Source organism: Suillus subaureus, assembly GCF_016647635.1.
Source record: "Suillus subaureus strain MN1 chromosome Unknown BJ212scaffold_10, whole genome shotgun sequence".
Taxonomy (NCBI): Eukaryota; Fungi; Basidiomycota; class Agaricomycetes; order Boletales; family Suillaceae; genus Suillus; species Suillus subaureus.
This window is the reverse complement of record NW_024538566.1, coordinates 373,310-398,991: the sequence shown is the minus strand read 5'-3', so window position 1 is coordinate 398,991 and position 25,682 is coordinate 373,310. Positions and strand designations below refer to the sequence as shown.

The window sequence follows — 25,682 nt, the reverse complement described above, 5'->3', positions numbered from 1 at the left end:
AATGCCTTTGCACGTCCCTCGGTAAAATGAGTTATATTGAAGCTTCCGGCGATAACAAAAGTTAGAAGTTAGATGACATTCCCAAGTACCACTACCGACATACCTCCACACTTGTCTATGTACGCCTGGTTCTAGTATTGCACAGTTTGAGCACGACACAAAAATGTCACACCTTGGCGGTGGTCATGCACATGTCATCCCACGTAACCATCGGCCTCTATCCGACTTGGCATTTTTAAAACCCAATATTTGGGTTCTGGACAGACTGACCTAATAGGGAGCTTCAGGCGCCGATCTGCAAAACGACGAAATGAACGCTTAACTTACGCGCGTTACGGACACTTACGAACGCTTACGACCTCAGTAGTGCAGGCTGCTGATTGGTGGAAGTACATGTGTATCTTGGTTCTGACAAAATTTCCAAGATATGCTGTTTTGATCAAGATTAGTGGTGTTCAAAGTGTTTTCCTGAAAATTCGCTAAGCTTGGTAAGCTCCATGAAACATTGCCAAAGTTTAGTTAAGAGTTCAAAGAAATGTCTTGAAAATCCTGACACATGAGTGTGGCTCACGTCAGCATCACATTAGACTTCAGAATGAGACTTAGTGATAAAAAATGTAGTCATATACATGCATATAGTGCTGCCATGGTCCAGTCCCAAACCGTGGTTCGAACCTGGCCATTGGTCAGGTTTGTCCTTGGTTCGGTCCATGGTCCAGCATTTTACATGGACTGAACCAGAACAAGGTTTGTGGTCCACTAACTCCTGTGTGGTTCATCTATAGGTTTGGACCTTCCTGAACCATTCTGAACCCAGAACTGAATCTTCCTTGCAACACCTTCAAGGCTCAAGCACACGCTTATGGTCATTTTGACTTCTCAATCCTCAAGATTTGCCATAGTCACTTTGACCTTTGGCATTCTCAAGATTTTTTTCAACTTATCCTGTCCGGAGGTTCGCATCCTGCACACCCTGCTGTCTGATAAAGCCTACCTGTCCAATCAAGCTTGAGGTACGACTTTTCCATCAAATCAAGTGCAATAAACTGATTGATATGATACATTGATATATTTTTTTAGGATCTGTCAATGCATACTACAAGTTAGTAGGAGATTGGGTATTCACATATAAAGGGAGCAAGGTGAGTGATATATTTTGACTACCAGTACAATGTCTGAACCTGAAGCACAGTGTGCCCTCAACCCAGATGGGTCTCTAAAGGACACCAAAGACATCATTTTTTACAATGATCCTGATGATGCCATCCCTGTTTCCACTCCATCCTCTGCCCAGCCCCCCACAGATGCCTTCTCTGTGCTACTGCAGACTGGATGCAAACCAGTGCCACTTACTGCAGGTACTTGATGCTTCATTTGCACCTCTAAACCTTCTGCACACCTTCATGATTCCGATAACACTTGTTCTTCGACAAGCTGCAAGTGCGCATTATCTAGTGCAACCGAGCAACTAGTTAGGAAGAAGGTTGCGTTACAGCTCTCCACTCCATTATTGGACAATGAAGACTCTCATGCAGCTGGTGCTAACATGGATATTGATACTGACCACAGTGCTGGTCAATCAGATGAGGCTGAGGACAAAAATGTACCAGCACCTGAGGACGAACCTGAAGATCTTCAAGACACCACCATCTGAGCCACTTTATCAAAGAGTGAGCACACTGCTGATATTTGAACAATCTTCACTTGCAATGACAAACATTGGGTCTGCAAACCTTGCAGGGATGCCGGTGAACTTGAAAGCAAGTACACGTCTTGCAGAGGTATCTCTACACTACACATGCACATTTGTCGGTATGTTCATGTCTTCTTTCTCTTGAATGATCACTAATATTATATATCTATCAGTAATAAAGCCCATTTTCAACTTTACAAGTCATGCTGCAAAGCTACAAACATCACCATGCACCCTCGAGCAGTTCCAACTGGTGAGGTTCAATCCCTGTGAGTTACATTTGCCATATTGTAGTGTGTTGTACTGATTCATAGATAGTTCAAGACAATCCACCCTCAATGACAGCCTTGCCCTGAAAGTGCCCATGTTTACCAAGGCAGGGCTTCTGGAGTATATCATGGAGCTGATTGTGACCAAGGACAAGGCATTGCAGCTCATCGACAAACCAGCCTTCCACAACTTGCTTCATTATGTCCACCCTGCCCTTGCTGAAAGTGACATGCCACACCACATGAAACTTATGGAGACTGTTAAGGTCCGTGCAGTGCAGGTGGTCAATGTCATTTGTGAGCATCTCGCAAAGGTAGACAGTCAAGTCTCGATGACTTTCAATTCATGGACATCAATCATCAGCGACCCTTTCTTCTCCATCACAGGCCACTATATCTGGAGCCCGGATGACAAACCCCAGCAATGGGAGTTATGCTGCAAGCAACTCAGTTTTGCGCACATACAGGGCAATCATAGTGGTCAGAATACAGCTCGCTTGATTGTTGATACCATTGACAAATATGAACTATGAAATAAGGTAAAGTTTAGTCTACTACTTTGCTGCACTGAATCTAATCAGTGTGTTGTAGGTTGGATGGATGACCTCTGACAATGCCACCAATAATGATACCGCCATGAAAGCAGTTGGACAAGAAATCGATCCTGAGGGTACACAGTGGGCACCTGATGCACACCACATCAGGTGCCAAGAACATATACTTAATCTCACAGCACGCCACTTTGTTGACACTGTTGCCCCCACACCTCAAGCTGCTCTCATGAAGAAAATTCAACAAGCACTTGATAATGGCAATGACACTGACCTTGACACATTAAATAAACAGCTTTCTTCCTTGGACATCAGTAATGACAACAACAGCAACACCTTATTTGATACCGGTGATTCACTTGGCAAAGCTCTTGCCCTCATCAAGCAGGTACGTGCTATATTTGTTAGACTATTCTTTTGCTGATTGAGATCCTCAGATCTGAAAGTCCCCTCAAGCTTGAGTGTTTTTCCGCAAGGCTTGCAAAGAGGAAAATGTACCTGAACTTGAGCTCTTGCAATGGATCTGGACTCACTGGGCATCACTATATAAATGCCTGGACTGCATGTTGATCTTGCATCCAGTGAGTTTTTTTTTCTTTCAATGTTTAAAAGTGGCCTGATTTTAATTAAATAGGCTGTAAACCGTTTCACCAACCTTGCTGATGAAAGCAATGAAGTGCCAACTCTTTGCAACAAGACTTACAACAACTTCAAGCTCAATCGAAGTGATTGGAGACACCTTGGGCTTATTCACTGAGTCCTCAAGGAACCAGCCACGGCTCAGCAATCATTCTTGTCAGCAAAACATCCAACTGCACAGAAAACAGTCCCTATGCTAGAGTGCCTTACTGTTTGATGGAGATCCATGGCAGATGACCTGCAATATCTTCCGATCGCTGATGCAATTGAGGCCAGACTCAAGAATGTTGACAAATACTTCAAGAAAACAAGTCAATTGAACGTGTATTTTATTTGTCTTGGTGAGTACTATCAATTTTAAAACTTGTTCTTATCTAATATAATTTAAGTTCTTGATCCAAACTATAAGCTCGCATATGTTGAAGGCCAGTGGGATTTTAAAGATGTTGCAGATGGCAGAGCTCATCTGGAGGCCATGGTGAGTACTTGTCTATGTTGTTTTTCCCCCTCTCATCTTATTTTTTTTTGTAGTTTGATGACTATTATACACCACCAAGTCAAATGCCTACTACCAAAGAGCAATCTGCTCTGCCAACAAGAGCTGCCAGTGTATGCAAGAACTATGGTGATGATTGGATGCGCGAGGCTATTAGGATGCATAAGACATCAGACCACCTTACTCACAATCCTTGTCAAGAGCTTAACATGTACTTGTCTTTGCCACTAGAGGAGACTGATGACATTGTGGCCTGGTGGGGGGTAAGTTTTCTTTTTGACTTGTTTTTTCACTACTAAATCTACTTAATAGCTTCACTCACTGCAATACCCTACACTCGCGCACATCGTGCGAGACTATCTACCCATTCAAGGCAGCTCCATTCCTTCTGAACAAGCATTCTCAAGCAGAGGAATCACTTTGACTATCTGACACAATGCACTCGCAACTGACACATTCACTGCACTACAACTACTGAAGGGAGCATATAGGAATGGGCACCTTTCTGCAGAAGTAGAGGCTGAGGGACATGTGGCTTCATTGGACATGTAACTACGAATACAAATATCTTGCCTATGTTTTTTTTTTCCTGGCTGTAATTTTTTCACATTCAGTTTGCATTCAGACCGAGAAAAAACCGAACCTGACCGCTGTGAACTGTTCGCAAAGGTTCGGTCTAAGGTTTGTTGAAATACCTAGAACCAAACCTTGGTCTGGTTCTTGGTTCTCGTCCAACCACCTCTGAACCAAATGGAACTGGACCACAGCAGCACTACATGCATATGTAGATAATACAAGATGATACAACTACAACCAGCATATACAAAAGCTATTTGACATGATGGGAGAGCCACTTTGATCAGTGAGCTGTACATGCCAAATATGCATGCCCCATGCTCCTTACTAGCTTATCTGAAGAGCTGTCCATCTGAAAAACAGAAGACAAATGAGTGTAAAATATGTACTGAGAAAATGTTCCATTCAAAGTGAAGCCCCTCTTGCTTCTTGTTCCCAACACCTCTGCTCCAATCTACTCTTGACTGGAGGGCACAGACAAGGATGCGAGACGAGGGTGGGGCACAGATAGGGATGTGAAATGAGGGCAGGGCGCAGACATGAATGTGAGATGAGGGTGGGGGATGTGAAACGAGGGTGGGCTGCAGACAAGGATGCGAGACAAGGGCAGGGCACAGACAGGAATGCGAGACAAGGGTGGGGAATGTGAAATGAGGGTGGGGCACAGACAAGGATGTGAGATGAGAGCACAGACTGGGTGTCAGGTGTGTAGAGTGTTGTTGCTATGCTCGTCATCTAGTGGAAGAGCCACCAACTAAAATTAAATCTCTGCTTGAAAATGTTGCCATTTCAGGCAATACTGCCCCCTATTGATGCAGGTGATAAGCTTATCTCTCTCTTGATCCCCCAATATGCCTCATATCTCCATGCGCAAACAGCTGCTTTAGCAACTGGATGAGGCTGAACTAGCCTTAGCCAAGGCCAGGCTAGAGCATTCTCTCATTACCCTTAATGATCTCTACAGTTCTGACTCTGACTCTGGCTCTGATTCTGATTCTGATTCTGATCTTGGCCTTAATCTAATCCTCACTCCTCTATCTCCTCTTACCCCACAATTCTCTAACCTTTCAGATTCTAATCCCTCTTCCAGTGATGAATCTGATGGCTTCACTACCCATTACAACCACCTTCATGATACCATTGCAGCTCTTCATGATGAGGTCACCAGGGACCATGTTCTTCATAAACCAGATGCACCCCCTATGCAAGCCCCCCAGATTCAGCTCCTTCATGACTTTGCACACTCTCAGCACCACCTCTTCCATAAGAAATTACATGTCAATCCTGACATCTTCAATCATATCCTTGATCAAATCTCTGATCATCCCATTTTCACTAACCAGTCAAACAACCCTCAACTTCCCATTGCCATTCAACTGGCTATATTTCTCAACCATGCTGGCCACTATGGCAATGCTATCTCACCAGATGATGTAGGCCAATGGGCAGGTATCAGTGTTGGATCAGTAATCAATTGCAGTAACTGTGTAATGATTGCCCTCCTTGATCAGCATGATATATTCATCCATTTCCTTGCTCCTGACTCCGAGGATGCTGAGCATGCTTGGCAATATGTTGAGGCCAAGTCTTGCTCTGAGTGGAGAAATGGTATCTTTGCAATTGATGGCTCAGCTATTAATTTGTATGAGAAACCTGGCCTTTATGGTGAGGCATTTTATGATAGGAAGTCTAACTATTCCCTCAACTGTCAGGTATTTTTTTCTCTCTTATTCTAACAGCTAGAAATTAATAAAAAATTCAGGCAGTTATTATGCCCCATAATCCCCTCATTGCTGATTATTCACTTGGTCACCCTGGAAGTACACATGATGCTTATGCCTTCAAATCCACTCGTGTTTACCAGGAGCATGACACACTTCTTCCTGATGACCATTGGATTTGGGCTGATAGTGCATATCCACTTGAGAAGTGGTGTATTCCACCTTTCAAGAAGCCTTGGAATGGCAGATTGACAAGGGACCAGAAGACCTTCAATATCTACCTATCCAGGGTATCTCTTGATTTTCTGTATTTTTTCAAATATTTTTGGCTGATTTTAATTCATCTAGGTCTGTGTCTGTGTTGAGCACACATTTGCTGCTTTAAAGGGGTATTTCCAGTCTCTTAAGGAGCTCAGGCACCCCATACAGACCCAGAAAGACCTCCAGATCACTTTGCATTGGGTTAGGTGTTGCCTTATTCTTCACAACATGATCATCAAATTTGAAGAAAAATGCAAGAAATCTACAGTCAGATGGGCCATCCAAGAAGGGAAACACACTATGTGTGAAGAGTATGAAGGACCAGATGGTAATGAGGTGGTAGGTGATAGGTCATATGAAGGCACTCCTGGTCAAGTATGCAGAGCCAGGTTGATGGATCAATTATTCAACAGTCCTTACTCAAGTGCTCAGCATAGGCAGGGGTAGTTGAAACAAGCTTAATCTTTTATTGTTTGATACAAATGTAACATACATGCTAGTATGTAGGTTGTACCATTATCAAGTAGCAGGGAACAAATAACAGAGGGGGAACAGCAAGAAAAGACATTTGACAAAGCATGAGAATATGACAAGACAAGATAGCAAGGTGTGAAAGGCAAAGAAACAACATGTGACAGAAGGGGGACAGAGGGGGAAAGACATTCAACGAAGTGCGAGAATACTACAAGACAAAACAATGAGATGTGAAAAGTGAAGAGAAAATATACCACAAAACTACTACTTCTGGGTGAGCTTGGCATATTCAATGCATAGGAGCATCACCTCCCTCTCCAATTTGAGAGCCTTTGCATCTGCTTCCCACAAGTGAATCTCCTGGGCTTTGTTCTCCTACATGTGTTGATGGGTGAGGGCAGTGTCTGTGCACTCAGTGCACATGCTCTTCACGTAAAAAGTTATGTTCATTCATCTGGTGATTGGCATTCAACTTGACCATCAGGCGCTTGTTTTTGAGCTGGTACAATGTGAGCTTCTCAGAATGCATGCTATCTAAGTCATCATTCAACATGTCAACCTGCTCTTGAACCTCTGTTTGGAGGCACTTCATCACTGAATCCCTACCACTCAGTTTCTCTGAGAATGAGGTCTGTGAAGTAGGAGAGCCTTGATGAGAAGAGGACCATCCACATGCCAATGGTGCCCTCGATGATGAGGTGGTAGAAGAAGCTTGGCTATTCTCATGCATGATGAGTTGGTTGGCATGTGACTTAGATGAGCTACGGCCATCATGGATGGATGTACAGGAAGGAGATAGAAATGAGGGGGGAGGTGATGGACTTGGAGATGAAGGTAGCTGTCATTTTTTTCCATGGGCTTTTTTTGATTTGGGTGGGCTATCCAAACTGTACACATTCTCCTTGTCATGAGGGATTTCATCTGCATCATCCATGTGGAGGTCTTTCATGTCATCAGCAAGGGGACCATCATCAAAACATGGGTCATCATGGTAATTTGTAAGGTCTGGAGGGGCCAGTGAATAATTATTGCAGCTGAAGGACTGACTGCCAGGGGGAAGGTGGCTATAGTTAAGTTGGAGGGGGGAATTGGCAGTGCTGTCTGGATGACTACTTGAAGGAGCTTGAGGAAAATTCCAAAGAGGGGAGGAGCCAGCACTGCTGGCTCCCTGAGTGTTGTGAGCATGATTGAATTGGGGGGGGCCAGTGGCACCACCAGCTGAAATTGGGAGAAGAGCTGTATGAGCTGCTTGCATGGAAGAGTTGCCAGTGTAGTCTCTTTTGAGGCTGGTGTTGTTGCCCATGTTCCCAAATTGTGGGGTATGAGCACCCAGGGGAAGAGCCATGGAGCCAAATTGTGGTGAGCTACCACTGCCTGAGGCAGGGTTAAGGGAAGACATGGGAGGTTGTGGATGGGTATGTGAGCTGGCTGGTTGAGAGCTTCTAGCAGGATGAGTTGGCATAAATAAATCACCCGCATGGTCAGCGCCTGGTTTTGATGAACTTGTCTTGGCAGAAAATGAGGGGTTAGAGCCCCATATGCCATAGAGGTCGTTGTACCAGGGAAAATCTTTTTGAATTTTACCTGTGAATTTCATTAGTAGTATTAATGAGACATGAGCAAGACACTCACAATGTAAGTTTTCAGACATCTCTGAATCAATGGGCACAATGCCCACACCCATAGACTCAAACTCACTACAAATATCGCGGAATTTACTCTGCAGACTTCACATCATCTGGTCAGTACAAAGTGCAATGAATAGCAGGACACTTACAATCCAATCTGATTGGCCACAGAGTCATGGAACTCAACAGGGTTGGTGGCATACCAGTTTGCATACACAGGGTCATCTTGAAAGACTACCCTCACAATGATACTGTGTATCTCCCCCTTGTCCTTGCCTAATGGGCAACTCAAGTTAGCACCATGGTAGTTAGCAGATTTCTTGCCCTCCATTGCAAATAGGATGGTGCAATCTGCTGAATGCTCAATGAGGAAGTCCACAAGTCTGATAGTCCACTGGGGGACATTCTGCCAGGATATGCTGGCTGGGGACAAATCATGAATACTGGCTGATCCTCCCCTTCCCCATCTCCCCTTTCCATGAGTGGCAGCAGGTGGTGGTTCCATCCGTTTCTTGCTGTCCTTGTGAGGTAGTACAATGATATTTTGACAGAGTGTCTGCAGGTGTGCAGACTGATGAAGTTGTGGTCGTAAGGCAGGCATTGGATTTGACACTCTGACGTGATGCTGAAGTATGCCATACTCGACTAACCTAAACTTCAGTGAAACTCAAACTGCCAGTAAAATACTTTAGCCAACTTTAACTGAGCTTACCAAATTTTCAGGAAAACATCTTGAACACCACTATTATCATATCTAGATAACTATGTAGCCATATCAAGATAATCTAGCAATCAATGAGCTCCCATGTGAAGAAGTTGAAATAGTGTGTTCCACCTAGCTAACATTGTTGGACAGCTCCTAATGTTCTTGCAGATGAATTTCATGAGTTTTGTATACATAGTGTGAAAACTGGCATAAGTAAAATTGATTTGTTTGAATATACCAGTTGCAAACTCCAGCAAACTGCAACATGCAGCTGTTGCAGACATCGCCATGATATTGTTGAGGCTCGTGTCCAAGTGAATGAACTTATCATAACCATCATGAAAGCATTAGGCAATGACAGGGGTACCTAGCCACCCACGCAGGTCACAGGTAGGGGTACCTTGTGGGTGTGGGTTGGGGTATGGACTTCAGACACCCACACCCACACCCATACCCTTATGGTGGGTTCCTGGGCCTGATCACTCATATCATAGCTCTGATTCAATATATAACACAAACCTTAACCTAAACTAAAACAATGAAAATCAACACAACAGTGAAAGCATTGAAGGAATCAACTACTAAGCTATGGCACTACAAGGAATACCAAGTCAGAGTATATGTGTGGTTGTCTCAGCTCTGCCTAGGCTGCTATACTTTGCAAAGGCAAGTGTGTTTGACCCAAGGGGAAGTGAGTGCAACACATCCACAGGTTGTGCAAAGCGTGGGAAAGTCGCGCACACAAAGGCGAAGGTGCACACAGAGAGTTGTAGGGCGCAGTGAAGCATGGGAAAGTTGCACACTAATAGGCAAAAATGCACAAAGGGGAAGGAATGCAATGGGGACTAAGGAAAGATGATGACTGATACTGATGGGCATGAGAACAACAAATGCAATGATGATAGAGTGTGATTGCCAAAATGCTACTGACTATGGCTTGAAAAAGCGTGTACTATGCTGAGGGATGCTAAGGGATACTAACTGCCCACTAAGTGGTAGCCAACTAAGTCCTAAAAAATGCGAATGCTATCATGCAAAAGCCAACTAAGTGCATTTCCATGATGTGGAGCCAACACAAATAAGGCATGGGAATGAAGAGGGTATATGTAAGTAAGGGTCCATGATGGAATATGGTGTCATGATAAGAATAAATGCAAAAAATGTACCAGTAGGACTTGCTGGACAATGGATGGATGCTCCTGAGTGATGGATGATGAAGCGTGGGAAAGCGCGTGAGACGTGTGTGGGAGTGCATCATGGGAGAGTAGCGCGCATGTCATGTGATGTGCGGGAAGATTGTGCATGTATAGGCTGAGTGAAGGAATGATATAGGGAATGATGCTGTGAGTTTGTGCTGTGAACTGTATGCAGATACATCGCAATATAGGGCTCTATGGGCATACAGAGGTGCAAGTCTCTACAGCATGATGTGCTACTGTAACTACACCATGCATCCAACCTTTCTCCAAGCTGCTGCTAAATGAGTCACAAAACTCACAGATAAAGCTAAGGCAGCCATAGACAAAAAACTCAAAACCTCATCCAAAAAACAGAAGAATGACAATACCAGTGTCATGGCACATGCAAAGCCAAAGAAAACCAAGTCAGCCCAAGAACATGGTAACAATGTCAAGGAAGCACCTCCTAAAGCACCAATTCAGTCTTCAGCTCATGGAAGAACAATTAAACAAGCCCCACCTAAAGTCCATTGAGGCATGGTTCTCTCAGATGGAAGATACATTCAATGAAGAAGCTATTCTTATCAGTGATGGTGAGAATGATGTGAGCAAAGGTACCATCACAGATGGTGATGAAGAGAGTGCCAAAGATGAACTCAGTAAGAGGTCAAGTGTGAGCTCTAAGTACCAGCTAATGTTAGCAACTGCAGAACAGTTGATGAAGGAATGGAACTCACCCATCTATGCTTTTTTTGATCCCACACCCATCATCGAGACTGTCAATGGCCATTGTGCGCATGCCTTTAAGTGTATGGGCAAGGGATGCAAGGTTTGGATCCGCTGCTTTCTTGATAAAAAGGATGCATGCTTGATGGGCAACATGCAGAAGCATGTTAGGACTTGCTGGGGTGATGAAGTCCTGCAGACAGCCTATGAAGCAAAGAATGCAGAAGAAGTCCAAACAAAGATTGTTGCAAGTATCCTTCACAATGGGTCAATAACAGCATCATTTGAGTGCAAAGGAAAAGGAAAGGTGACCTACTCGCATAGGCAGCACACTCATACCGAAATGAAGTGGGTACTCAAGTTTCATGTGTTCAGTAGTTAACATGCCATCTTGCAGGGCTGAGTTAGTGCATTGGGTTGTGGAGAGCCTGAGGCCATTTGACATAGTCAAAGATCAAGGATTTCAGTGTTTAATGAAGACTGGAAGACCAGAATACTACATCCTTCCCCACAAATGATATCATGTGATGTGAAACTTGTGTTTGCACAAACGCACAAGTGAATTGCTAAGATGTTGGGAGTGAGTCAATTTTTATTTGTTCAAAGGTTTAAAAGAAACTGAACATACCAGGAGTACAAAGGGAAAATGAATTTTACCATAGATGCATGGACATCTGAGAACCACTGTGCATTCATTGTGTTTTTGGTGCATCTGGAGCACAAAGGTGTCCTGCTGAGCTTTCCATTAGATATCATTGAGGTTGCCTCAGTATGAATCACTTACATTGATGACAGTGCAGAAAATGACTTGTTGGTACTAGTCCCACACTGGGGAGCAACTCACGATTGTATTTGCAGATATGCTAAAGGAGTTTGGGATATTAGAGAAGGTAGGGTGTGAAACAGTAAAACAAAACTTACATGCTGACCTGACAAACAGATGTTGAGCGTGACTTGCGACAACGCATTGAACAATAATGTTATGGTTGATGAGCTTGAGATATTGGTTCCCAAGTTTGCAGGGAGGCAAGTCACATCTGGTGCTTTTTGCACACTGTTAATCTTGTCGCAATTCGTTGATACAGGAATTTGATGTGTTGAAGAAAGATGCTGAGGATGCTGAGGATGAGAGTGCTGACACTGAAGATGGCGAAGATAAGCTCATTGAGCTGAGTGATGACATCGAGAGGGAAGATCAAGAGACAGACACCCAGTATAGTGAGGATGATGACCTGCAAGATAACAATGATGGGTGGGTGAACAAGGTAGATTTGTTGCCAAAGGACCAATCCACAGAGCTGTGAAAAAACATAAGACCCATCAAGTTAGTTCTTGTCAAGGTGTGTTAGGATACATACACTCACCTGTATATTGACAATGCCTTTGTACAGCTGCGCAAACTTGCCTATAAGCTCATCCACTCAATAACTCTCCTCCTCCCTGTCTGGCATAATGTCCTTCATGATCAGCGCATGTTGGTAATGAATATGCCACATGATGTCTCCACTTGTTGGAATTCAACCTACAATATGTTGTGGTATGCCCTCATTCATCACAATGCAATCAATATTGTGACCCAGTGACAAGACCTGGGTCTGCAAAAATTTGAGCTGGCTGACAATGAGTGGGAAATCACATGGCAACTTTGTGATGTATTGAAGGTGTGTGAGTTTGTTTCATAAGCAAACATTATGTCTTACCAGCAGCTAAGGTTCTCAAGGATGCTACCCTTTTCTTCTCTCACTCAACCCCCAATCTTGTGACCATTATACCTGCAATGGACTTAATTGACCAGCAGATGACAATGTATTCTCGTGATATGAAGTTTTTTCTGTCAATTTGCTCTGCCATTGGACTTGCCAAGAAGACACTTGACAGATACTAAGATACTATCAGTTGACAGATAAGTCAGAGGTGTATAGGATAGCCATGGGTAAGTCTCCTGTATATTGATTTATTAACACTGATGGTTTTTTTAATCACAGTCTTACACCTGCGCCATAAACTCTCCTACTTCAAGTCTGCAGGCTGGGAGGATGAATGGATCAAGACCACAGAAGCTCTTGTCTGCGATGAGTTTGAGCTGTCCTACTTGAATATGGAGATTTGAGACAACACCGATGGTGAGGTTGAGGCCAGCATTCCAGCTACACCAGCAGTAGATATCTCTTGCTTGGTATGTTTCTTGTTCCTTGTCATTCCTACTGACCTTCACGCTCTACTTAGAATATTTTTGATGAGATGCAAGCACTCATGCCACCTAAGTCGACTGACTTGGGAAACAAACTGGACCATTACCTGAGCACCGATGTTGAGAACATTCCTACTAATGCTATTGCATGGTGGCATGAGTGATGCACTTCTTATCCCCACCTATCATGCATGGCACTTGATTACCTCACAATTCCTGGTATGTTTGACTCATTACTCAATTGTGGATTGTTCTAACAGTTTGTAGCTACATCTGTAGACATCAAATGTCTCTTTAGCCATGGTAGGCTCCTTCTCTTGCATGTTCATTCATGTTTGTCTGGGCAGTCAACATGGGCTTTGTTATGCCTCAACGCTTGGAGCCGTCTGAACCTCATCAAGACAGAGGATGTATTGCACATCTCTGCCTTGCCCAATGAAGGTTCAACTACTCCGCTAGGCTGCAGAGCTAAAGAAAGAAAGAAGGCTCTCACACTGGGGTGAGAGGAAGGCCTACTGACTCTCTAAATGTTGGTCAAAGTGCGCCAAGCAATATGTTCAACCCTTAAGGGAAGCAATGAAAGCAAGATCCACTGGGTGACACCAGGTCAACTCTGGCGAAGTGCACTGGGAGCGCGCATGTGGGAATGTTGAGTGCATAAGAGCGCGAAGCGTGGGAATAAGGTGCATGCAGTGCACAAATGTATAAAAGACTGATAGATGGTGTGAAGGCATGAACTAAGACTGCTGAATGGACACTGATGATGATAGACTTGTGCTGAGGACTAGGGTGATGACTGATGCATACTGGCTGAAGACGATAGATTCTCACTCTAGAGACTAACTGACATGATGGTGGTTGGTGTATCTTGTGGTGGTCCATGTCTGAAAACTTCCTAGGCCACAGGTAAGCTGTGCCTAGGCACGCTCCCAGAGCTCAGAAGCGAATAGGGAGCACTCTAAGTATGTAAATGATGTAAATAAAGTGTCCATGACGAAATAAGATATCGTATGATGCCAGACATGAGAATAAATGGAAAGGGACACACCAGGGGACTGGTTGGACAATGGATGGATGCTCTGGGATACTGTGTGACAAAGTGCGACTGAGTGTGGGAAGAGCGCACTAAGCGCGTGTGTGGGAATGCATCATGTAGTGCAGGAAAGTGTCGTGCCTCTGGCGTGTTTCATGGGAAAGTCATAGCTAGTGAGTCGTGCACTGTACCGATCATTGTGAGTCAAAATATGGGCAATCTATGCCTGGAGGAATCTCATTCCTTACACCAACATTGAGGGTGATGTTGAGGAGGAGCTTGAGGATGGGTGGGACAGGATCATGTTGAATTAACGTAGTACTTAGTTACATTTTTTTTTGTTTTTGAGCTATGCTAGTGTACACCTGTGGGTACAGGTGCGGGTGATGCTTGTGACACCCACAGGTATACCCCTGTAATTGCCTAGAAAGCATGCATGGCTTGCAATCTGAATAACCACTTCATGCTCAAATGGGTAATGGACCTCTTGACCATCCTCAAGCTGTTAACTGTCTTATTAGTACTATACTCTGAATGGTAGCACTTGCAAAAAGATATGTACTCTTACTAGACCACCAAAAATGTAGTTAATGCTATTGTTTCTGGTAAGGAAATCAATGGTTGACTTGTTATGATCGATCTGGACTATTGGGTCAGTCCAGACCGTCAATTAAAGCTCATAAAGATTCTTGACAAGGTCTTGTGTACACTTCTTGAAGTGGTTTAGTATCATTGACATCAGCGTGATGATGGTCTTGTAGAGCACAGATATGTTTTCGCCAACCCATAGTTTAATTAAGTGATTTAATCATTATTGTATCAGCATTTACTATCGATCTTGTACAAATAGCAACTCAGTACTCACCTTGCACAATGATGGATGAGCATGCATCACTAAGCACAGTAGTTGCTACACTTAAGTGACTGGAGGGGTCATGGAACCCACATGTATTCAGTATTTCAGTGATAACAGACTCCTTCGCATCCTTTACAACAATTTTCATGCGTGCTTTGTTGATCACAGGCACTATGGCAGCACCCAAGCACCCTTCACCTTGCTGGCAACCTGTGTGGGTCACAGTAACAGTTGACATAGAGGATTGAAGGGTACTAGTAGTGGACTGGGGGGTACTACTAGTAGCAGCATTCAATGTGTTCTCTGAATCTGCCACAAGTGACATCCTCAGGGGTCTAATAGGAGGGAGCTGGTACTGCCGGGTAGATGATTTTTGGATCCCTGTTGTTTTATCTCTCTAAATGTATGATTAAGCGCAACTTGGAGGGTGTAAACATAAGACACACATATATGACACCATCAGTATACTCTTGGCATGATTTTTCTGTACCACAAAGAAGCATATATCAATACCGAGATGCAGTGTCACCTGAAGGTGCAAACAATCGATGGACTTGATCAGGTCCTGCAGTGCAAGGGGCTTCCCCAGTGAAAAGTGATGGTCTCGGTAAAGGCATGCCACCCTCAGGCTGATAACTAGGTGGTATTGAGCTGTAACCATCATGCAAGAAAACAGGGGGAGGATTGATGCGAGGGGGCAATTCAAGTGTGTTTATTGACTGTGGTATCTCTGACACACAGCTGAGTTGATCTGCTGATGAATGTCCTGCGATATTTAGTCCTGCTTGTTGAATGATAGGCACATCCTGTCATGTTGCCATGAGCCAGAGTACCAACAGAGGCCAAGGTACTTACCCACGAAACTCTTCATCTAGAGGGCACACTCCAGCTTGAGGGCATTGTGGTCAAGAGCTGAAATGTCAATCAATCAATAATCAGTTCAGTACCATGTCCATAATAGTAATCTTCTTAAGGCAAAAAACAAAGTTCATGAAGCACTACATTCAAGGTAACCATATTCAAGCTGTACAGACAATAAACAAACACATCAATACACCAAATAGTCGAAAGTTGAAACAAACATGTTTGCAGCACCACCTTACAGTCATCTAACACTATCATTCAAACTACATCCTGTAAATAAATAAATGAGTACATGTTGCCACATGAAATAATGAAGCATACTTTGGTATTGGTTAATAAAGATAGATTCATGCTCTGATTCACTCCCACACCATCACCAGCCCATCCTCAGGGGGGTCTCCAACATATGAGTGATCAGAGTGGTGGGGATCTCCAATAGAGTGTGTATCAGCATCATCAAAATCTGAAGCTGGCGGGTCCAAGGGAAGAAACACATCAAGCTCATCAAGTTCAGCATTCAACCTTGTGATCCTTTTCACCTCGTTCTTTTGAACAGCAGTAACAAACTCAATGTCCTGGGAAGCACACTCTGAGTCATGATCAACCACCATACATGTAAAGAGTGCTGCCTCTTCAAATGCTCAAGTAGTTTTATCCTCCTGCACCTGCTGTTCACCATTGAGGAAATGTTTGAGCCTTGAGAGCTTCTCCACCTCCCAAGCCAAAGTCATTGAGAGATGGTGGTGGTATTCAAGCCCCACTTCTTTGTAATAAGCAGCACAGTGAACACCTTCAGTGGACATCTGCTGCAGGCCCTGAGAGAATATTCTGTGAATCTAGAAAGACATGTCACTGGGAGTTGCTGCATAAAACATACTGACATACTGTTTCATCATCATACTCTGAATCTGTACTGCTAGCCAGTCTTCCCATCATGCTTGCTATCTTGTGCTCTGCCTGCAGAGTGGGGGGAGTTTTGCGGAAATAAGGGTGGTAGCTGGACTGTCAAATCCATCTTGAATGGCATTGCCCAGGCTCCTGCCTTTTCATAGGTGAACTGGCTCAATCAGCATGTGAAAAGTCATGGTGCCCAGAGGAAGAGACGGATGCTGCCAGAATCTCATTTGAGTCTTTGCTGATGTTTGGGATGACATTATGAGTACCTTGGGGCAATGAGGGACAAAGGCTACTGGGTGGGGAAGAGCTTTGGGGGCTATCATGGTAGATGCAAGTGAAAGCTTCAGCATAATCAGCCTTTGGGAAAAGCGGTGTGACAATCATACCAGCACTAGGTGTGTATGAGTGTCATAGGCATATTTTGCCTTGTCCAGAGGAAAAGAGTAAGGCACTAGTCACCAGCACTATTCAGCTCCCAAGCTATCTGCTTTGGAACCACTTTTCTCCCATAGTGCACTACTTGGTCTGACACCTAGGTATTCCATCCTCCCATGTCCTGCCTATGTCCACCTACCTCCGCTGCACTGCATGTTTTATTACCTGTCACTACATCATGCCCTCGCCAGTGTCGCTACTATACTCGCCTACACAATCCCAAACCCCTATGCAGTATGATAAAATGACCTGTCCTACATACAGTACAGAACTTCCCTTCTCCGGACCTTTACTGGTGTAGGTGTCACTTTAGTTGCTATATCCTAGTTTTAGTGCAATTGATTCTGCTCTTGCCAAACTCTTTGATCACGTGTCGCTTGACTTGTTTTAAGTGCACATCGCTAAAGTTCCCTCTTAGAAAGTTTGACTTTCGCAGCATCGGGGTCACTATCGGTAGTCAAGCTATAATCTAGTCACTATCAGGCATTCCACTTGCACTGTCTTACCTTACTCCTCATTTTCGCTCCCCTTGATTTCTTCTTGCTGTCGCTAGTCGGGCGTCGCATAGCGCTATCACATAAAACAACTTGCATAGCACCCCTCACTTATACGCACATTTCTCTTGTCAAAACCTGCTAGTTGCTAGTCACTGATCGCTATAGCACTACTCATAGTTTTTTTCTTTTTGGTCTTAGGTTGCTATAGGTTATTAGTCCTTCGTGCTATCGCTCCCCTTGCATATTAGTAGGGAGTTGCTTCATTAGCAGTCCTCTTGGGTCAAATACTACACTCGTGCCTATTTGGATAAGTAGCGCTAGTTTCTAGCAAGCCTAGTCACTATTTCTCTTTCACAGCGGACTAGACTTTGGGCTATGCAGTGGACTGGTAGGTGGGGTTTCATCATTCTGAAACAGAGTCTGCAGAGGATATGGCATAACTGATATCATGAGCTGTCACTTTGAGGCAAGTGTGTCAAATGGCAAGCCCATCAATGTTTGGAGTTTGAAAGACTTAACACTTTTTGCAGTATTACTGTCAGTGCACAGTACCAACTCCTATGGCATTTCCTCAGCCCTATGACCCACATAACCCCAGTTTTCAGTGTGAGGTTCCCGGCTCTGACTTTGATGAGTTAGTCAAAAAGTAAGTACTACTAGTACTATGTGATATTACATGACCAACCTTTCTCTAGTTCACTGTTTGACATTGCTGTCACCCTGTGCCCTAACTGCAAGAAACAATGCCAGTCAGCTGAGGCAGTCCTTGAGCACCTCAATAGTGCAGACACATGCTAGCCAGAAAACCTCATCAATGGATCAATGCTGCCAGTCCTGCAGGCTCTACAGCAATCACCAGGGCAGACAGACTTATCAGCTAAGTATCACCCCACCTCTGGTTACCATTATTTACTTCCGGATCAGCCCCCTCCACAAAATATATTTCAAGAAATGCAAACCCATCCTCTTCAACAAGCCAGAGAGACCAATGTATGGTATCCATTTGATGGGCTGGGTGAATGGTTGCTTGCAAAATTTCTTGTTGAGAACCTTTCTCAGATGCAGATCAACAAATTCCTCAAGTTAGATTGGGTATGTCTAATCATTATCAAATAAATACTTAACTCACATACTTTCAGTTCCAGACAAGAGAGCAGCCACAATTCAAGTCGAAGGATGAGTTATTCTTTTACATGCAGCAGCTTCCTGGCCGCAGGCCAAAATGGCAGTGTATGAAGCTTAAGCTCAAGGGCTATGAAAGTGAACAGCCAATTCACCTGATTTGGAGGGATGGGTTGGAGGTTACAAAGCAGCTTTTCACAAATCCTGTCTACACAAATCATATGTGCTATGACCCTCACTATATCTATCAAGGACAAGAGCACCAATTCAGAGAATTCTGGACATCAGATGATGCATGGGAGATCCAGGTAAGTAGTTGTGCTTTGGTTTAGAGTTGCTTGAGTGTTTGATACTTGACAACTGCCCAAAGGGGTGACTATCATTCCAATCATCACTGCTTCTGACAAGACTCCAGTTACAAAACATATGGGTGGCCTTGAGATGCACCCATTATTTCTCACCATCAGAAATATCCAAGGCAACATCCACATGAAGGCGATGTTGCATGCATGGCAATGTACTGCATTCATGCTGATACCAACTTTTATCATGAACTCCAACTTCCAAACTCTACTCTGGTTGCATTTGTGGCACAAATGCATGGATCTTGTCTGTTCCAATTTGAAGGTCACAGCTCATGTTGGTGAGTACATGATCAATCCCTCAGCTAGACTGTATTACTGTTTCACTCCTCTTATCAGCCATATCACTGATCTTCCCGAACAATTAATGACCGCATGCATCACAAAAAACTCATCTCCTGTCACCACAGTGACCCAGAAAGAGTTTGGTGATGAAACACTGCATCCTCCATGGAATGGAATCAATACCTACACACTTATCCAACAACTTTGCACCCATGTTGACCCTTGGGATCTTGTTGTATTCCTTAGAGAGGCTAAAAAACTTTGTCTCAGCAGGGTGCACTTGCCATACTGGAGAAACTGGAGGCGCTCTAATCCTGCTAGATTCCTGACACCAGAGATTCTGCATGCACTGCATAAGTTCTTTTTCAATCATGTCCTTAAATGGATTAAACAGATCATGGGTCACTGAACCCAATGTACAGTTCAAGAGTCACCACAAGCACACTGGAGTGTGCCATTTCTCTGGTGGTGTCTCTCATGTCAACCAAATGACAGGACAAGAGCACTGGGATATTCAGTGCACAATTGTGCTGATGCTGTGGGGTATGGCAAGTCCTGGCTTCACCCACGCTGTGCAGGCAATGATCAACTTTATCTACCTTGCTCAAAATCCCCTCCACACTGAATCCAGCATCACCTCAATGACTCAAGCACTTCAGGACTTCCATGATAATAAGCAGGCTATCCCTGATGCAGAGGCATGACAGGGAAAGAGCAGTGCCAAGGATGATTTCTTCATTCCAAAATTGGAGCTCATGCAAAGTTTCGCTCATGCAATCTCCCATGTTGGTTTACTTATGCAGTGGATGGCAGACATGTCGGAATGTCTTTTAATAACTCACTGTAAACATCCATTTGAATGCACAAGCTGTCAGAGAGACTTCATCCTCCAGATCGCCCACATCCTCAATCGGGAGGAAACTATCCGACTATTCGATCTTTACACATTGTTGTCCTCCTCCTTGTCTATGCCTGGTCAGGATCCTCTCATCAATGCCATCATCATGGAAGATGAAGAGGTCGCTAGTACAGAGACAGATCCTGCTTTTGCTTGGGTCTCCAATGCAAACCAAGCCACCCAGCTATGTCTACAAGTGCTGCACCCCATTCACAATCATTTCTTGAAGGGTATCTTGTCTGATAACACACAGATTGCTTTCAATGTGACTGTGAAAGCAGATCACAGCCGCCTTGATGTGTCTCAACTGTAGTCACTATACAACATCTCTGATTTTTACCATGCTTTACACCTCTATGTGACCTGCAATGGTTGCATACTCCCTGGCCAATTATCGTCCAATACATGGATGAAGTTTCACATCCAGTTGCATTCCACATTCCATGCTTGTAGAATCATGCCAAGTCAACAGATTCACGCTGAGCCACCTTCCAGTAATTTCCCTTGGGGGAACTGTGATGTTGTATTATTTAACCAGCAGGTCGATGGTGGTAACAATGATGCATCTGGAGTGTACTTACAAAGTTTAGCAGTGCTCACACTTCCTGATACCTGATATCACTGCAGGATCTTACATCACTCAAGTATGAACCATATTTCAGCCAACTCTCCCCAAAGGCTCCCGTGTGCAGGTCACTGAGTGCTTGTCTCAGCCACTGGTATATATCCAACTTTTTGACTTTGTTGTGCCTGGCTCCAAGCCATCTACAGGCATGTGGATGGTCAGGCGATCATATACTCAACACCCTTCACAGTTGGAGGGTAATCAGGCATGGATCCATCATTCCTCTCACAGACATTATGCACACAGTGGAGATTATACCTGTCTATCAAGGACCATTGGGTAAAGATGTGAATTCTGGGAACTCACTGGAGGTGTTCAACGAGTATTTCTTGAACAATTTCACAGACAAAGAATTGTACCACTCACTCTCGGTGATCTCAGACAACTAGTAGACAGCTTGAATTTCATGTAGCACAGTTTTCAGCCTCAATTTGATCTTATCCATCTCTTGATCTTTGCCTGATAACTGCAAGATCTTTGCGCACCGAATCTCCGAGAGTCATAAATACTGAAAGAGCATGGTGTACATGGTGTACGAGAGTGTCCCTAGACTATCCCAAAAGCATCACTCTGAAGTGTCTCTCAAGACGAGTCCAAACATAGATGTCAGGGGGCTGTCAATCTCAGTCACGTCCGATCATATCATGCAAAGTACGATGTTCCGTCGTCGGTTCTGACCCGATTTACCAAACCGCTAGGATAAAAGAATTTGCGAGCGGGCGAAGAGAAGCGATGAAATATCGGTTGAAAAGCGGCCTCTAGTACTACCATGTTATGAGCAGCACCATTAATAGTAGTAGGTTCGCACGGAGGATTTCGCAAGTGTTCGAGTGCGCCAGTAGTCGTCCAGGTCCCTGGGTCACCACCGGGGAAGGCTACTTTGAATGTATCAATGTACATTACGGAGGGGCGAAAGCGTCGAGTTTGATGCGAGTATTTGACTCTTGCAGGATTTGTTCATCTACATCGAGAGGCTCCAGGTAATCCTCAAGTGTATCTCGCACACGACGCAGGAAGGGATGGGCTTCACTGGATAGGCTGACAGTCAGAAAAACCATCGTGAACAACATATTCATTCATGTTTTCCTGACAAATGTTTTAATTAGTCCAACTACGAAATTAATATGAAGGTAGTGTAAGCTTACAATAATACTGCCGTCCACTGTGAGTTCAGCAGAGCTCTTAATCTATACTATTGGGCTCGGGGTGCAAATTGGTTTCGTGCTGCACAGACTGTGTGCGAAGACCACCATGAGTGTCATGACTTTGTTTTCGCAAGCTTTCGCTGAATCCAAGGAAAATTTGGCTGAATTGTGGTTGTTGCGGAGGTGTGCGAATGTTGCGTGTTTGTCATCATAGGCTTTCTTACTGACTTTGGTGAGAACATCATAGCAGTACTGAGTACTGAGTACTGAGTAGCGGAGGCAGTCGCATGATAGGATTCCTAGGTGTGCTAGTTTAGGTGCTCTAAACATAATAAATAATAATGGTAAGTTTTTGAAGGAGGACTCGGGGAGGAGAGATACACGGCGCTAGGCTGGAGAAAGACGCAGATAGACTTCAATGCGTGATTTCCCGGCTCTGCGTCGAACACATATGACAGTTTTGTTTGCAGCCTGTCAATGATGCAAGACATTTGCAGCAAGGGACATCGCTAAGCGTGTGAGTCATCCCCAGTTTCACCCCCCAAGTTCAACGTCCAACGACTAGTACGCAGGTACCGAGCGACACTGTTACTGTTACATAGTGTTGTTGGCAGAACTCGGCAGTTTTGCCCACTGGTGTGGCAAAACTGGTCGTGTCTGGCCCTCAGCAGAACTCATGCGAAAGGAGGGTGGCAGAACCTGGCAGAACTCCAGGGTATCCGAGACTCGTGGAGATGTAATTTAGATCTCTGATAATAAAGTTTGAATTCAAGAGAACCTGAAAATCGATGTCCTTAAAGTAAGATGATGCATACTGGAGGGCACCCCCTCGCATTACTGATCAACGACAATTTCGAGTGCCTGGGATGAGTTGACAAGAATCCAGACAACAACCTACCGAACCATCTTATCAGGCGCTGTAACACCGTAACTGCTCCTCTGTGCCAAGCAGCGCGCCCGTTTGTTATGGAAAAGACAGCCAACCTCAACACCCCTGATTCAAATGCTATCCTTACTTCCGCTGCTTCGAATTCTCACTGGCAATCTGCTTCTGGAAGTTCTCAGACTGCACAGGATCTTGAAGCATCCTTCGTGTGGGCACCTCCACTTTCGACCGAGCCCTCCAATGCAGATGACTTGCTTGCTGGTCCAGAGAGTATCTTGCCTGACGACATTGCTGCTGAATTTGCAGCTCTTGAGGAGTTGAAAAGGACTGAAAAAGTTCAGAACATTAACGAAGTTGAAGTGCTCGGGGAAAATGATTTTGATTTTGACGAGTTGGATCGGGTTGAACAGGGAATAATACCACAGGCTATTCTAGAAGAGGTTGAGGTGGTTGGTTACAATGGCGAGGACGACAGATGGGACCTATCACCGACGTTCCCTCCGAGTCGAATGACAATTTTGTGAGGGAAGCCATCTAGAATGCTTCCCCCACATGGTCATGACGCAACGAGGCACTACCACGCCAATGCACGAAAATGTACGTTAGCTGGCAAAAAATGAACGCCCATAAGCCATATCTGTAGGAAATGATAAATGCTAGGTAACAGACAAGGAAATATGAATGGAAAATACGAACGCTATACAGGCGATAATTTGACTGGTCACAAATCTCGTCGTGGAAGAGAAAGTAGCGAATTCCGACCCAAGAACCCATAGAAACGAAAAGAATATTGGAGATAGGCCCCAGACTCCAAAATGAGGCGAGCGCAAAAGAAGATAGCGGAAGTGCACAAAGCATATAGATACGAGATCCTTCGGGCGCTGCAATTGGCAGAGTTCGTCGTCCTGACCTGCGATCACCATTGACGTCAGCAAAGTCCTGCGCATGGACTGTCAGAAGTATGACAAGCGCGCTGCAGGAAAGTGCTTTCATGCTCGTTCCGTCAAGTGAAGATTCCCTTGCTAGAATATAGATCTTGTCAACGAAATATTATCCCTCAGATGGAGAATGACCTACAAAGAATCAACGAGCAACCGAGTTCACATGTCACATAACCTCCTACGTTGCACAAATTCTTGAAAATAGGATGGTGACTGAGATGAAAATCGTCATGCATGACCACGAACACGGTATAAACCCCGCTGGTTATAACGACGTTTAAGCTGAAAAGGGATGAAAATCCCAAGCAGAAAACCACAAGTCCCCAGCGCAATGCACGAGAATCCTTCAAGCTAATGCGCCCGGACGGCACAGGACGCCATGGTTTGTTCAACGCATCTTCATTGGCAGTGTAGGATTGGTTAGATGCATTAAATTGAAAGGTATGGAACCAGAGCCAGCAGAAAGCGCAGGATAGGACTAGCGGGTTGTGGCGAGGAGATACAACAGTTGCAAATATCATCTACCGCGAAAATTCAGTGTCATGCAGTAATAGTTATTGCTAGAATGAATACCACAGGGAAAATTATTGTCTTGAAGTCAGATCTTGTGAAAAGCCAAGCAGTCTCGAAGTGACGCAGCACACAGCGCAAAGTGGTCGCTACGAAACGGGACATCAGTAATTCGGAGTCTTTTTTGCTGTCCGCCATTATTATATAGTTCGAAAGGACGGCCAGGCATAATTCTCTGCTCCGGTCGTTCTATTTCGCATAAGCAGTGACCGATAACGTAGGGCCTATCACTAGGGTCGTATTGCACGATGCGCTCGCAGTCATCCTAGCCTCGTTTGAAGAAATACTTTGGAAGGATATTGTTCAGGTTACGGTTGAATTATGTGTAGAGACTAGAGTAATTATAGTTAGCGATATGCAAGTGAAACAATAACATACCTTAGCATGTGGGAGAACGTGGTGTGTTTTGATGACGCGAATAGGCAGGTTACTTCGACTCCTCGGGGCCTCACTTTCGGTAAAGCGGTGTACAGTTGACAGCAAACGAAATTTGAGTTCATTTGGAGGTGGGGCGGGATCTCATCAGGCAAAGTGCAGAGTGATCTGAATGACCCAAATGACCTAATTTCAGAACATCCAGGCTAGCAGGCGGAGCACTGGCCGCAGATGAATCTGTCAGCGCCAGGTAAGCTTTCTGGTACCTGATCGGACTCAGACAGCCTTCAGATGCGAACCAGACACATATCAGACATGAAACAGACATCGATTTTTAACGCAAAATCCACAAATATATCTAGTAGGTATAATCATGGTGCCCTTTATGCATGTACCCAAGTGCTAGCCGTCTCAATCAGATATAGCGACTGATAAGAAAGGTTTCGGAACACACCTTCGACACGTCATGTGACAGTCAGGAATCTGCTCATTCAAGTTGAGGATCTCCGGCCTCAGCATCGGAGAGTAGAACCACACCATGGATGTCCATAACAAGTTCATAGCGGTATACCGGGAACTCTATAGCCGGTAGAGTAGCACTTGAAACGGTACAAGGGGAAGTCTATAGCCAGTAGTACAAAGGGAATTCCGTAGCCAGTGGAGTGACATTCCTTCAAGCACTCGAACGTGACTACTTACGTGGGACCTACAGTGTGTGATCTGCCAGAAAAGCCAAGAGCACAGTGGAGTTAGATCGAGCAGCGCACAGTGCAAGTGACTAC

The 25,682-nt window shown here is 44.5% G+C and overlaps 10 protein-coding genes across 10 annotated transcripts; 6 read left to right on the top strand and 4 right to left on the bottom strand.

Moving 5' to 3' along the window:
• Nucleotides 1-1,171: 1,171 nt before the first annotated feature.
• Nucleotides 1,172-1,654, top strand: BJ212DRAFT_1479210 (uncharacterized protein; the record flags this gene model as incomplete). Its single annotated transcript, XM_041339834.1, has 2 exons — nt 1,172-1,358; nt 1,473-1,654. 2 exons carry the CDS (start codon nt 1,172-1,174, stop codon nt 1,652-1,654), a joined length of 369 nt encoding a protein of 122 aa, XP_041194771.1.
• Nucleotides 1,655-2,060: 406 nt separating this feature from the next.
• On the top strand, nt 2,061-2,366 carry BJ212DRAFT_1204270 (uncharacterized protein; the record flags this gene model as incomplete). The annotated part of the gene is made up of 1 exon (XM_041329128.1): nt 2,061-2,366. A coding segment is annotated over one exon (306 nt), but the record flags the coding sequence as incomplete, so codon positions are not given.
• A 1,003-nt stretch (nt 2,367-3,369) lies between these two features.
• On the top strand, nt 3,370-3,624 carry BJ212DRAFT_1235576 (uncharacterized protein; the record flags this gene model as incomplete). The annotated part of the gene is made up of 2 exons (XM_041329531.1): nt 3,370-3,493; nt 3,542-3,624. Coding segments are annotated over 2 exons (207 nt in total), but the record flags the coding sequence as incomplete, so codon positions are not given.
• A 3,320-nt stretch (nt 3,625-6,944) lies between these two features.
• BJ212DRAFT_1479206 (uncharacterized protein) lies at nt 6,945-8,909 on the bottom strand (the record flags this gene model as incomplete). Its single annotated transcript, XM_041339833.1, has 5 exons — nt 6,945-7,055; nt 7,102-7,518; nt 7,576-8,264; nt 8,313-8,407; nt 8,458-8,909. The coding sequence occupies 5 exons, from the start codon at nt 8,907-8,909 to the stop codon at nt 6,945-6,947; spliced, it is 1,764 nt and encodes a 587-aa protein (XP_041194768.1).
• Nucleotides 8,910-10,640: 1,731 nt separating this feature from the next.
• Nucleotides 10,641-11,300, top strand: BJ212DRAFT_1298359 (uncharacterized protein; the record flags this gene model as incomplete). The annotated part of the gene is made up of 1 exon (XM_041332691.1): nt 10,641-11,300. The coding sequence occupies one exon, from the start codon at nt 10,641-10,643 to the stop codon at nt 11,298-11,300; it is 660 nt and encodes a 219-aa protein (XP_041194767.1).
• Nucleotides 11,301-16,221: 4,921 nt separating this feature from the next.
• On the bottom strand, nt 16,222-16,798 carry BJ212DRAFT_1298358 (uncharacterized protein; the record flags this gene model as incomplete). The annotated part of the gene is made up of 3 exons (XM_041332690.1): nt 16,222-16,437; nt 16,528-16,698; nt 16,748-16,798. The coding sequence occupies 3 exons, from the start codon at nt 16,796-16,798 to the stop codon at nt 16,222-16,224; spliced, it is 438 nt and encodes a 145-aa protein (XP_041194766.1).
• A 1,844-nt stretch (nt 16,799-18,642) lies between these two features.
• On the top strand, nt 18,643-21,372 carry BJ212DRAFT_1446220 (uncharacterized protein; the record flags this gene model as incomplete). The annotated part of the gene is made up of 10 exons (XM_041338211.1): nt 18,643-18,783; nt 18,837-19,125; nt 19,184-19,456; nt 19,481-19,487; nt 19,515-19,833; nt 19,883-20,032; nt 20,168-20,629; nt 20,672-20,929; nt 21,021-21,180; nt 21,215-21,372. 10 exons carry the CDS (start codon nt 18,643-18,645, stop codon nt 21,370-21,372), a joined length of 2,217 nt encoding a protein of 738 aa, XP_041194765.1.
• A 475-nt stretch (nt 21,373-21,847) lies between these two features.
• On the bottom strand, nt 21,848-22,145 carry BJ212DRAFT_1344137 (uncharacterized protein). The gene has a single exon (XM_041335255.1). The coding sequence runs from the start codon at nt 22,057-22,059 to the stop codon at nt 21,883-21,885; it is 177 nt and encodes a 58-aa protein (XP_041194764.1). The 5' UTR covers nt 22,060-22,145; the 3' UTR covers nt 21,848-21,882.
• A 949-nt stretch (nt 22,146-23,094) lies between these two features.
• BJ212DRAFT_1298355 (uncharacterized protein) lies at nt 23,095-23,538 on the top strand (the record flags this gene model as incomplete). Its single annotated transcript, XM_041332689.1, has 1 exon — nt 23,095-23,538. One exon carries the CDS (start codon nt 23,095-23,097, stop codon nt 23,536-23,538), a length of 444 nt encoding a protein of 147 aa, XP_041194763.1.
• Nucleotides 23,347-24,663, bottom strand: BJ212DRAFT_1459564 (UbiA prenyltransferase family-domain-containing protein; the record flags this gene model as incomplete). The annotated part of the gene is made up of 4 exons (XM_041338904.1): nt 23,347-23,651; nt 23,711-24,036; nt 24,092-24,476; nt 24,529-24,663. The coding sequence occupies 4 exons, from the start codon at nt 24,661-24,663 to the stop codon at nt 23,589-23,591; spliced, it is 909 nt and encodes a 302-aa protein (XP_041194762.1). The 3' UTR covers nt 23,347-23,588.
• Between the last annotated feature and the right edge of the window lie 1,019 nt (nt 24,664-25,682).

Excerpts from the sequence above, each read along its gene's own strand:
- BJ212DRAFT_1344137 (XM_041335255.1), bottom strand. The coding sequence starts at position 22,059 with ATGAATATGTTGTTCACGATGGTTTTTCTGACTGTCAGCCTATCCAGT.